Source organism: Barbatula barbatula (assembly GCF_947034865.1).
Source record: "Barbatula barbatula genome assembly, chromosome: 23".
Lineage (NCBI taxonomy): Eukaryota > Metazoa > Chordata > Actinopteri > Cypriniformes > Nemacheilidae > Barbatula > Barbatula barbatula.
The window spans coordinates 9,703,788-9,717,870 of NC_136786.1; the positions used below are offsets into that span (position 1 = coordinate 9,703,788).

At 39.2% G+C, this 14,083-nt stretch overlaps 1 protein-coding gene across 1 annotated transcript in view; it reads right to left on the reverse strand.

Annotated features, from left to right (window-relative positions):
- pard3aa (par-3 family cell polarity regulator alpha, a) overlaps nucleotides 1–14,083 on the reverse strand; it is a 348,067-nt gene that overhangs the window by 199,975 nt on the left and 134,009 nt on the right. Inside the window, exon 5 of the mRNA XM_079487989.1 lies at nucleotides 12,021–12,158. Coding sequence (XP_079344115.1) covers nucleotides 12,021–12,158 — 138 coding nt within the window. The remainder of the gene's footprint in view (nucleotides 1–12,020; nucleotides 12,159–14,083) is intronic.

Here is a 14,083-nt window from a genome sequence, read left to right on the forward strand (position 1 = left end):
CTTTCATTTATTTCACACAAAATGTTTTAAAATAACACATAGGCCCAGTTTCATAGACAAGGCTTAGCTTAAGCCAGTTAAATTAGGATATATTAAGTCACTTTTATTAAAAAAACATTACTCTGAGCATCTTGAGACAAAACAACGGCAACTATATATTAAAGGATATGTCAGGACAATTTATTTTTAGTTAAGACAGTTCAAACTGTCATTTTAGTTTGGGTTTAGTTTGGGTCTTTAGTTAGTCCTAAGGCCTTGTCTGTGAAACCAGGCAATAATGTGTTAAGTAGCTTAACACAAACAATGTGTTACTATAAATGCATCCTTTTTAAGAGTGTATAGCCATTTTCTTCATTTTATTTGTTTAAGTTTTTTTTGGTCCAGATTAAGAAATAATAGCCAATATGAGTCCATCACACATTGCAATTATTCGAATAATGTTTAAAAAGATTCCTGTGGTAAGACCTCAAGAAGCTGAATAATAAAATGCCAAAAGTACGATTCTGCAAATTCTATGCAAAGGGTTTCAACTTTACAGATACTAATAAATAACAGATTTGACTTCTTTTGGATGCTTTTAATCACAGCATGATTAAAAAAGTTGAAATTAGGTTGTTCCATGGTTTGGATGGGTTTTCTATTATTCTAAAATGTTCTAATATTCGGAGAAAAAAAAGTATGAATAATGGGGTGGTTTCCCGGACAAGAATAAACTTAAGCCAGGACTAGACCTTGGTTAAATTAGGATATTCAGAGGTTGAGCCAGACTTTTTTGAGTTATGAATGAGAAACATGCGTCCTTTCCTCCGGTCACTTACGATCACGTTCTGATGAAAATAAATGTTTGGATGCTACCAATTGGACATAAAGGGGAATTACAAATTGCCCTGAAAAATCTAAATGCCGGACGGCCTTCAGATTTTTCCATCACTAGTACAAAAGTCTGTTGATTTTTGGTATATTTTAAGATATGTCAGTGTAGGTTGTTTATTGACAAAGACATCTCTAACATTTAAGTTAGTCTGGGACTAGGCTTAAGCCCTCTCCGTAAAACCGCCCCAAAATATCATAACTTCTAATATATGGTTATATTTGTGAGAAATATAAAATCTGCTCATTAAAAAAATGTTTGACCGAAACGGATTCTTTTCAATCTTCTGTCGGTGGATAGAAAGTGCGGTATTTCTTTGAGCTGCACGTCATGCGCACTCACGGCTGCTTTTCAATGATTAATCACAATTTAGAGGTGATTAAGAGGGAGGATCATCTCTCTCTGACTCCATATGGAGCTATTAATCTACCTCTAAGCCATGAAGGTCACTGAGCATATGTGTGATTACAAAACGCAACACAAACCTAGGATCATAAAGACATTAACAAAGATCAAATGAAAACAACGTAGTCATTTCATGAAAACTCCAGAGGATTGTGTCTGGCTACAGAAACACATCAGCGATTTTCCTGAGCATCTCCCAAATTACAAGCGAGTTATTAAATCGAGTTATTAAAAAAGTAAAAACACCCAAAGTTTATTTTAAACTTAGAGTTAAGAGTTTGTTCCGATCTCAAATACAAATCGATTATTTCACTGAAGTAATCGGCACTAAATATCTCTATATTTGCTATTTATATTACACAAAACACTCCAGATAAGGACAAGCCAAGATTTTAGTCTCCAGCTGGTGATCTAAAAGAGAGTCACACTGTCCGATGATTATCCTCCTGTACGATTCAACTCAACGTGACACATGTTTTTGAAAGAAGATGAGTCATTCTGTCCTGGGAATCATTTGGTGGAAATTCAGTTTGACAAACGTCATCATCCCGATGGCCATTTATCAGATTAGTTAGATTGTTTGCAGTCGATTTTATAATGATTTACTGTATACATTTACAAAGCTAAAGGGTTTGTGTGTGGTATGTGGCCTCATTAGCATCTTATGGAGCTCTGGAATTAGAATCATATTTTTCCGATGTGTTTCCCAGTGAATGACAGCAAGACTGTAACGGGAAATCTTTGTGCAAAAGAATAGCTCAACACAAAACAATATTTTTTTGAAGTCATAAGATTGCTCATACTCCCTTCCTGCGTTTGTACTGTAACACAAAAGGTCAGTGAATATTAGCGTTTGCTATAACCAAACAGTTTTCAGATAAAACTTTGCAAAACAGTGCAAGGATAATAACTATTATTTTTGGTATTGTTTCAACTGGCATGAAAGGAAACTATGCTAGCTTTGCGTACTTCCTCATGCACAACCACCATGATCCTTCTAACCTTCTTATCCAATTGTCTGCACCAACAGTGCCCCTCGGTTCACGGGCGGATATGGCCCTTCCTGTGCCACTTGGTCTGTTCAGGAAGTCTCCTCATTCATAAGTGTCAACACATTATAGGAAGAGTCTTGTAAGCGCTAAGTTCAGCAGCTATATATATATATATATATATATATATATATATATAAAAACAGCAGGCAGATGATTGAAATAGGACAACTTTTCTATTCCACAACAATATGAATGTGCTCTTGCCATTTCCACTTGAAAAGTCCATATGCCAAAAAAGTAACACATACAACATTTCAGCGGAAATCTGAATGAAAGAACAAATGCAGGAAAGCTGGGAGCCGAGAAGCCAGTCACTGCATACCTAAACCTTTTTGTTTTATAGAAAAAAACAGGGTTGTTTCTTTACCGCCCTTGTTCTGTTGCGAGACAGACGCATGATATATTGACAGCCTAGGCTACCTGCTGTATTTTTAGACCAATCACAGAAGCATCAGTCTGGTTCAAAGGTGCAACCATCCACAACATCCTCTGTCTCTAGAGTGTGTTCTACTAGGAAAGAACGGGGAAAGGTCTTTGAAGCACACCAGAATTCATATGAAGCAGAAAGCTCAAAATTCTATGAAGAACTTTGACAGACTAGGAGGAAGAAAAATGATAATAATCCCCAATAATGTTCTGACTGCTCACTTACATTTGGAAGAGGGTAGTAACGTTAAACAAAACATGCTACGGTTAATAACTTCATATATTTTATAGCTAAAAATACATGAAATGCTTAAAGGACAGCTAAAGAACTTCTGTCAGGACAACCATGAGATATAACATGAAAAACAGAAGTGTGGATTGAGATTACCAAATTCTTCAAATAAACCAGAGAATTTATTAAAACGGCAAATGTGTATATAAAGTTATCAATCATACATTATAAATGCAGTTCAGGAGTAATCCACCTTCACAAAAGTGTCAAAACTGTCATTATGTCCACAAACCTTGCATTAGGCTTTCAGTCATTTCAGTGCACCAAACACTGGAAAGGCCTCATACTGGTGGGAACACTGTCTCGAGTCATAAAAAGCACTGAATGATGTTTGACGCACGGATTGCTCCTGAACAGCTTCTACGGATGCATATTCATTCCTGAATTCATTACACTTCACCTGCGGACAGTTAGGTTATGGGACTAAGGGACTCCCCGCTCACCGTAGACAAGCAAGCCCACCATGTGGTCTCCGTCCTGCGGAGACCAATTTGTGAGCAATTTCATTTCCCACAGAAGGCAATAGGCAGACGGAGCTTGAATTCTTCATTTCACGTCTGCCTGTCAAAGGGGAGAAGACCACCGCAGAACGGCATTCAACAACGGCCCCTCATGCTTTTCTTCGCCACTCATGCAAATCAAATGCGTTTCTCTTTCCTCTTAATGGCCAGAATGACTCCTCTTGGTCTCCATTCACAAAAAGAAGAGCTATTTACAGTTTAGCCCTATTCCTATGGCAACTCGAAAGCATTGAGCACTAATGGAAGCAATAAAAGGACGAAAGCCGCCTGTCGGTACGATGGACATGGACGCTGCGGAGTGGACTCATTTGAGACAAATGACCGAGACACCGGCATTATGAAATGCTACAAAGAACGGAAAACGGCACAAAAATCTAATAAATAGAAATGAATTATTCATCAAGGATGGGAAATCGGCTACTGACAGTCTCCAAAGTCCATCTTCCACCTCATTGCGTAGCTGTCATCCTAATAAATGTGCTAAAGCATTTACTTTAATAGATGAAGAATACCGTTTTCTAAGCTTTCAATATTGGTAGATTTTTGGGGCGGTCGCCATTTTCATCCAACATTACGCATCGTCAGCAATTTAATTGCATCCAGGTGTGCATCGCTTCGCTGACAGCGTGAAAAGAAGACGCTCCTTAACGCCAAAGTGGTCTTTCAAAGGATCTTGTCTGTTACAAAAGTGAAACCTTTGATGGATGTTAGTGGTTTTCAAGCATGGTTGACTCCTGCAGTCCATCAACAACAGAACTTGGATTGAATTCAGTCTATTTTTTAGAGATCCTCAATCTTAGAAACTGCCCGACAAAACTCGAATTTGAGTTTTGTGCCCCAAACGTATCAAACGCATCAAAATAGTAAAAGCAACACCATGACTTAATTCACTCCTTTAATACGACCCTTATTCTGAGTTCGCCCACCTTGGAAGTGCCCTTATTGTAACAGCAGTTTTCACCACCACAGGGTTCCAAATTCCCTAAAGTCATTATTGTCTCCTGCTAAGTTGCCCCAGCCTGCTATGATTTGTGGGTAATGAGCTGGCAACCGGGCCTGGGCTCAATTATTCTCACTGAGGGAGTGATTTCTCACTCTGTAGAGCGGAGCACAAAGTGCACTCACTAATTCTAATCAGGGCATAACACACTCATAATCACCCATGTGGAAAAAAAGAGCGGGTGAAAAGAAGGAGAGACGGAACGTAAATAAAGGAATGAAATACGGGCAGGGTTGACATGTTGTGGAAGATGGAGCTTTTGATTATAACAGGTATTGGTGAATATGCCATTGGGTGTTTTGTCAGTCCGACAGGTGCAAAGAGTTGCACGTCGTGTCAAAGACAGATAAGCATCCTTTATTGATCCCTCAGGGAACGTTCTACATGATTTTTGAGAAGGGAACGTCATCGTAAAGACATGAGCTAATTACGACGAGATAACTATGTTGTTCTGTGAGAGACCAGATCCAGACGTTCAAATAAGAATCAAAACAACAGGATTGTTGAAAGTGACAGATTTACAAAGAAGTCCACTCTAAAAACAAGATGATCTTTCCTTAACTGAACACATCTTTGTGTCTTGTTACTCTGACAGCACACATACATCTGGAAGACGTCAATTGGACATCAGGATTTACACCTGCTAGACGAATTCTGGAATACGCTTCTGAGACGTTTCTGGTCAGATATCGTAGACATCTAGAAGATGTCTGTAAGATGTTTATGATTTAGAATGTATGTAAAACTGCCTTTTCTAAGACATTCATCAGATGTTCAGCAGATGTATTCCAGATCTTTAGCAGACATATTACAGACCTACCAATGCTATCTGGGTAAGGACAACCTTTTTATTTTACAAAATTCCATGAAATCTGAAACGTGATTGTGTTAAGAGAAGGGGAGAGTGAAGAACGTGTAAGACAGAGGGAGAGAATAGAAGCCATTAATATGCTTGACTAGGATGTAAAATAATGGATAGACACGAACAGTTTTACAAAAGGACAACAAAAGTAAAGCCATATCTTCAGACTCTCGCTTTCTCTCTCTGTCTCTCTCTGTTGCCATGCTTCACAGTAAAAGTAATGTCTTGTAAGAAACCCCATAAAGGTTCTTTCTCGTGTGCAAATGAGATAAGAGAATTTGTAACCTAGCTCGGCCCACTTCAAAGGAAGGGAAAGTTTGACTGAATTCGTCTGGACTGGTCGAAAAAGAAAATAAATTTAACTTCCATGGATTGCAGCAAACACAAAAGATACGAAATGTGAAGCAAATATCTGTAAAAGCTCGCATCTCAACGTAGTTTCCGTTGGCTGTCCTATCCAGAGCCCAACAATTGTTCTGGGAGTTCAGACGGACCACAGAACTTTCCAGGCAGTTTTGATCTGAAGAGAAAGTTCCCACACAGTTATTTGTGGCGGTCTATTATGATGTCAGAAATTAATTCGAGTAAAGAGCCAGAATTAGGACACAAAAGAGTATTTAAACTTTGAAAGATAATTCAAAACCATCTAGATTAACTGGCATGGCACAGAACACGAAATTATTGGGTAGGAATAGTGTGATGCCCTTTCAAGTTCTATAATTAATATATCGCCCTGATTATATGGTTTATCTCTCATGGAAATGTTCTCCTCTTTTATTATTCACCAGTTACCTTAACCAAACTATTAACCTACAACAAAAACAGAAACAAAGCATCATGTGCTAAGACATAATCCCCAAACATCTGACATTATGCACATCTCAATAAAACACAAAATATCCGGATTGAGGTAAATCAAGGTCATAAGGACCAATGACGTATTACGGGCAACAGTTCTGAGTCCAAGCAGTAAAGAAAAATGCAATATGGATGATTTCTCTACTCAGAGCAACTCAGAAAGTTCATTAAATATGGACTAAGCAATCTCTGAGCTATTAAAAACATCTAAAACATGTGGGCATTGGTGAAAAAAACAATTGGTTGTTTTATTGGTTGCAGACCAATCAACATACTGCAATAACACTCCCAGAATGTTCTATGAACAAAAACTAGCCTTTCTCTGAACATTTCGAGAATGTTCCTCTAACGTTAAAACAGTTAACTTTGGGAGGTCACTTTCTTTTTTTTTGCTGGATTTTGACACAGGGTATCTGACCTCTAACTGGTCCAAGCTGGTCTACGCAGGTTAACCTGACTGACAAATGGATTTGTGGTTTTCCAACTCTAACCAGCCTAACCAAGACTGTGTTCTACTGTACATCGCATAAGCTAGTAGCCAACCTGTTCAACCCCCTTGGATGAGCTAATGATGAGGTAGAAGAAATATTCCAAGAACCATATTCCAAAACATTACTACCTTATACTTGCTTTAGCTGAATATCCCAGCCAGGTTCTGTCACTTTCCCTTAGTTGGCATAGCAAGAAAAGGTCAAGGTGCAAATCAACCAACGGTGGCGGGTTAATGGAGAAAAATGGGTTCAGGTCACCAAATGTCCTTTTAAGGAAAAGCCTGGATGTGCGTGAGCAAAGCCTTTCAGACAGGAATGGAAAGACATTGCATTATAGAGTTAAATGTCAGACTATATGTTTACCTCATCTCCTGACCATGTCACTGCACTGATGCTTAACCTCCCCCTCATAGAAGATAGACATGTTCACCTTTTTTTATGCTACAGAGTGAACTACGATAAAAAAGTCTAAGGGCCCCATTTAAGCAATATAGGCGCATGGTCTAAATCGCACGGCGCAAGTGCACTCAGGGCTTGTCCGAATCCAATTTCGCTAGTTTGATGACGGCAAAACTGCTGTAGCGCCCTGTCGCATGGTCTAAACGGGTTGTCCAGATTTTATTAATGAGTAGTAGTAAACCAATCAGAGTCTCATCTTTCATTCCCTTTAAGAGCCAGTTGCTCTCACGCCATGGCGTAGTTACTATTTACACTGCAAAATTTGCAAGACCAAAGACTGGAGCGCTTCTCCGGAGAGGAAATGCATTTACTCATGCGTGAGGTTAACAGGATAATCCACAGGATAAGCCGGATTTTTATCTTTATGTACACAATAATAATATTTTACATTGCAATCAATTCATTTTTTATATTTGGCATTTTTGAGTGCTGCCCTCTAAGCAATAAGTAAACTGGAAGAGCATTGTGCACCTTTCTAGTCGATTTTCTAGTAACACGCTCTTTAAATAACATAAAAACTATTGCGCCGTTGACTTTAGACCAGGTTCGATAGTGCCCTAAATGTCTTAGAAAGAGAGAAAAGAAAGGCCTATCAACAGGACTTCAGTTCACACCGTTGAGCTAATTTGTCACTGACGGGCCTGGTTTTGTGGACCTCTGAAGCGTTTTGTAACGCAGCTACATGAAACGGAGCAAAATAAATGTATTTTGTTTGTTTGCATGGATAAATGGAGGTCAAATGAGTGAAATGAGGGAAGGAGCGGCGGCAGATACATCATTACGCTAGACTGAGCTTCGCAGCATCTCAGGTGGCTTTGTCTGGCTTTCTTTGTAGAAGGTGCTCTCTGGTGAGCTGCCATTTGCACTGTGAATAATCACGATGTGTGTATGTGCACATGTGCATGGTATGCTGAGAGAGGCCTTTCAAAAGAGCCAAAAAGGGTTATTTTCTGCGTTCATTCCCCTTCGTCTTTGAATGAGAATTCAAACAATGAGTGCAGAGCAGCACCTACAGGCCAGGTCCGTTGGTCGCTTGAATGAGCTAAGAATGTACTTGTGTACATACGTGTAGAAGTAATAGAAAAGGGAAAAGTATCAACAAATGAATCCAAGAGGCTGGAAGAGTTGCTTGTTGGTTACAGAATTGGGAGAGAGGGAAGAGATGAATGAGGGGGGAACTGATTCATTTCTCGAACAAAAGCTGTGGAGAACCAGGAGAAAGCAAGACAGAGTGTGAGAAACTAGAATCTTCCAGCCACAAAAAACAATTCACAATTGCTCTGTCAGGAAGATGAAACACAGGGGATGTCTGCACTCTTTCATAAGGATGTGGGGTAAATCTATACCTCTGACTCTCTCTGGCATTGAGGTAATAAAGGGCTTTGCTCAAGGGTGGTTTGTTGTTTGGACATTAGATACAGGAATTAATTGGTTTGCGTAGAAGTGGAATGAATAATGTCTCTTTTTGTTTGAACCAAACCTTAAAACCGAGCATTGAAGTTTGGTGTGCAACTTTACCTGCACCATTTGTGCTATGGACATCACTGGTACCTTAAATTACTTTATGCTATTACATGCTACTACAATTATTGTTGAAGAAATATGCTTTTACTTTAAGCATTCCAGCCGATTATAACAAAAAATGAAATATGAATTATTTAATAAAACAGTCATTATATATATGATTCAAATATATTATAATCTAATTTTAAAAGGCATTCAAAATGTTTAAGAATATGCTCTAGCCGCTCTACTCTGTTCCTTCTCTGCCTTAAATTTGTGGATACAATTAAACTCCTTCTATATTTCAACTTTCTATTTGATATTTTATCCAGTGGTGAGTTTTTTAGAGTTATTTTACTGTATGTAAATGTACAGTACATGATGTGAACTCAGTCCAGACAATATAAATGTTGTGTACTAACTGCATTACCATTTGGAGGTGACAATTCACTTCTAATCTGTTTCATTGGTTTCCCTCTGATGTGCAGTCATTGGTTCTTTCAGAATGACATACCCAATTACAATATACCATAAAATAGACTTTCATCTAAATATGGATTGATCTCAAAAGTCAATGGACAGCACAAGCTATGACTATGGAATTAATATGAACCTGTGAATCCACTTGAAACATTTCCAAATGAAGAACCGTTTGGTCTTCAATAAGTATAATACAAATATTCTCTTTCATGCAGTACATACAGAGCACAAACACTGTTAGTGTTTAAACCTACACATAGTCAACATACCGTATGAACACACCACATACACCAAAACAAAACTTAACCTATGCACTGTGCGTATAAAAAACACTTCATTCTGAGTTGTCACTATTCAGATGGGCAAAAACACATTTTGTCAGAACTTTTGCTCTCTTGCATATATCTGAATGCAGACGTATGCTAATGGAATACTCAAATCCTCTTTTTCTCTGGGAGAAGGTGACCTCATGAACCTGCTTCACTCCGCATTACCCACAAATCCACCTGCTTACAGTGACAGCAGAGTCCTCACACCACCCTCATCCTGCCCAGATGGGTCATGTCTAATTCATCACCAGGGAAAGGAATGTTTTATAAATGGAGGAGGAAATGCCACTTTAACAATTCCCAGCCGTAAGAGACACAAGCACCTCACTGTAAAGACGGCCATCAGTCAGCTGGGACAAAGGCCGAGAGTTGTCAGGATGCAATTAAACACAACTGGAGCGATCCATGGACACATTAAAGGGTTCTGGGGTGATGTACATCATTATGTACAGGCCAGAGCAAAACTAGCGCTGATTTGTGATGAGCTGTAAAAAAGGTTGTAAAGACAGAAAGCTATAACCATTGAGCTCTTCGTTGCTGTATTATTACTGTGAGTATTTACTGTATTCGTTCCATTTTCTCAATGTTAAATGGTGTGGTGATTCTCAAGTACACGTTGTACACATTTCAAAACTCAGGTCTATTTTGGTATTATCTATTTTTCATAGTACTTTGCATAAAATGAAAACAGAATTGACTGTGATTGGTCGCTTTACCTGTCAGTAAGCAGTCTCTTTCCATCTATGGGCAGTGTTTGCCAAGATTAAGGATTTTTTTATTTTTGACTATCCGTACATAGTGTTGTTGACAAAGAAAGAAAGAAAGAAAGAAAGAAAGAAAGAAAGAAAGAAAGAAAGAAAGAAAGACATGGCTGACATGGTTAATGAAGTGAAAATTGCCAGGCTTAATGAAGTAGCTTACTCAAGGTCTATAAAAAAGCCACAACATTATGCAAATAGAATGAACAGAGGAGTTGTTGTGAAGGAAGGCAACTAAACACTTAGAGCCAATACAAGTAAAGAGGAAATGGAAGATTAAGACGGCAATAAACACATGATTGCTTCGAAGTTTGTGATAAGCCCGTGGAGACAGTCTGACTGAATGTGATGTATGTAACTTGGACTTACTTTTGTATATCTGGTAGGCTACACATTCCCACAATACGATTTGTAAAAAAAACTAAGTTTGTATTAAAATACAAGTTTATATTTATAAAAATGTGTAGTTATTCTAAAGCTGCAATTGACATTAAAAGGGCCGATTTAAAAAGGTTAAACAAAGGAAGAGGAGGGATAGAGGTGGAAAGCAGAAAGAGAAATTAAGAAAAATGACAAAGGTGCTGTTACTGTAGCTTGAGCGAGACAGAGAAAGAGTACAGGCGGAGGGGTGGTGGGGTTCAGGCTAAGCTGTAATAGAGTGAAGCTCAAATGAATGAGTCTGTCAGGTTAAGCCCAAGCCTTGACTGACTGCTCCTTTCAACCCCCCAACAGCCCAACATTCAACCCAGAGGCCCCTGCGTGCAAGACGACCTCCCTAATGATGATGCACGACTCCTGGTGCCACGGGCCCTTTGGGTGGAGGGGTGGTGGTGTTCAGTAAGCAAAGTCAAGCTGTTGGAGATTGAGAAACCACAACCACCTGAATTACAATCAAGCAGCCAAACCTCTGTCACAGTGTTTTGAGTGGAGCAACAACAGAAAATTCTGGGGAGAAGAGTGAAATGGTTGCTGGCAGTTGAAGCAAATCGATGGTGAAAATTAATAAGTGAATTCCCCGCAGCACGGTGGGCACCTCAAGCGTCTCAATATTTTTCTCTCAACCTGTCGCTTTTATTTCTCGCTGAAAACGCCTCCCACACACCTTTAGATGGTTCCTTCGATGCATTGACAAGAGAGATGAACCTAAAAACATTTAGTATCCACAACTACAGCTAACCGTGTTTGTAAAGTAGCCCTAAACAGACAAACTGCTCTACAGAATACGTTTGGTAAATACGTTATCTCCTTCGGCAAAGAAGCGAAAAAGTGACCAAATCTTAGTCCTGTGTCAGCCACCGTAGTGCTTTGAGAGGCAGGAGTTAGTTGTAACTCACGACCTCACCCCTAGATGACGCTAAATGTCGTACACTGGACCTTTAAATGTATATATTGTAAATAAACAAACAATAGAAAATGAAATGAAACAACATAAGAATCAAGAAGTCTATAGAGATCACAGGGAAATACTGCATTTAGCCATAAGACATTCATTGGCCTCGTACTAAATCATATACTTAATGTGTACTTGCAGTCATGCAACAGCCAACGTGTGCACATATCTGAAGTTTACGAGTCCTCACTGGCTCCCATTGTTCATTTCATGATTCAGAAAAGTGCCTACGAGTGGCCCTTTGGGGATGTTATGCACCATTTTGGAGAGGTCAAACTGACACAGACTACAATTTAACAGTTTTTCTGTCATTGTAACAGTACCTGTTCTTGACGCTCAAGCCATCGGTCCACTAAAGGATGGTTGGCACTGAGAGAGGAGCGGGCATTTTCTCTCTGAAACTGGGCGGACCAAGCGCTGGAATCACGAGGAAGGCTCCGAAAAGCATCCAGATCCTTACCCTGAAAAACACAAGAATGACAGTTTACATAATATATTTATGTATATCGTCTGTGGAGCATGCAAAGACAATTCTAAATGAAAGATCTTCAACTCACTATAATCCTCCGTGTTTTCATAATGTTGTGCCAAAAGTGATTTACATTTAACTAAATACAATCATAACTGAGCGATCTTATTCGCAGCATAGTCATTTTATTAAAGTGATAGTGCTCCTTATGTAATTAAACTTCCTCATTAAAAAACTAAACTAACTGCAAAAAATTGTCATACATTGACATACAAGAGAAGCTTATCTTGGATCCAAGCCCTGCAATGATATCATTCAGGCCACCTATACTGAGGACAGACTAATTTCATTTCTTACCAATAAAGAGCTCCATTACAAGCTAGTTATTCACAGTGTGCCTCTAAAGTTTCACCGCATGTTTTCACAAAGGTGAAATAAAACGCCCTCCAGCTACAGAGCGCAAATCAAAACTCAATTTCAAGAGTTTTTAGAGCAAACCTAAAACAGGTTATTTTGTGACACAGCGGGCCGTAGCCTAGAAAGCCCACCGAGCAAAGTTGCTCCTGGCTAAAGACAAAGAGAAAAAAATCTGTTTAGTACGAGCAACATGACAAAAGACATAAAGAGATCTCACGGTGTTAGAAGACAAAATCATTTTAATGTTCCTGCCCGGTGAAATGATCAATATAGACAACTCCAGCATCAAACAGCAGGTCTTATGAATTAGGACATCATGCGGTGGGTTTTGTAATGAATGCTTTGGCCAAACCCTTTCATTTCAGCAGGAGGTCTATGTGTTCCTGAGTTCAGTGTGAGATACTGAGAGACAATTCATATGAGAACATGTCCATAAAGACCAAACAATGATTTGGATAAAATGTGCATCTTACGTCAAGGTTAAAAATCTTAAGGGGACAGTTCACCCAAGAATACAAATTCTGTCATCATTAACTCCCCCTCAAGTTGTTCCAAGTCTGTATTAATGTCTTTCTTCTGATAAATGCAAAAGAATGTAGGAAAGCAGACAGTTCTGGGGCACCATTGACTACAACTGTTATGTTTCCAAGTGTAGCAGTCAATGGTGCCCCAGAAAAGTTTGGTTACAAAACATTCTTCCAAATATATTTCTTAGTGTTCAGCAGAAAAACAAAACGTATACAGGTTTGGAACAACTTGAGAGTGAGTAAATGATAACGGAGTTTAATTTTTGCGTTAACTATCCCGTTAATATGTGTTTTGTTAACAGGGTGCATTTTTATTTATCCCAGTGACTTGGGTCGTCTGCCAATATCGACCAAAAACAGACACTCCAAACACCTCAAGCTTTTGTCACTTCACCCCAAAAACAACAATGAAGAATGAAGTGATCCGGTGCGGAACGAAAGGTAAAAATAACATCTTAATTCCTCGGCTCTGCCGGAATGAGAGTGCGGTGTCTGGATTATAGAGGAACCGACAAGCAAAGTGCTTTTAAACAGGATTACCAGTGAGCGCAGTGAGACGCACTAATCTCATCGCGGGTTGCAGTGTCACATTCTGAGTACTCCATCTTTCACCCCCCTCCCTTTCTCCTCCGTTTTAATTTGGAATATTGCTGTTTCCAAAGTACTGAAGGCTTGTCATCGCTGTGAAAGAGCATCCATTTTGCGAAGATAATTGGCCTCTTTTTCATTGGCTGCCCGAGGGAAGCAACAGAGGAAAACAGAGAATGGGACGCTCTTTGATTCATTTAAAGCCAAGGGCACCGACCATCGAAATGAGGACCGGAACATGAGGAAAGGTACAAACAAAGGAGGCAGACTCCATTCTTCTAACCACAAAGACATATGAGTCCATAACCTAGAAAGTTCCAGGTCGACGACAGATAGTGGAGAGGGGCGTCGAGGGCATCTGAGGAATGATTTAGGCAAAAGGAAG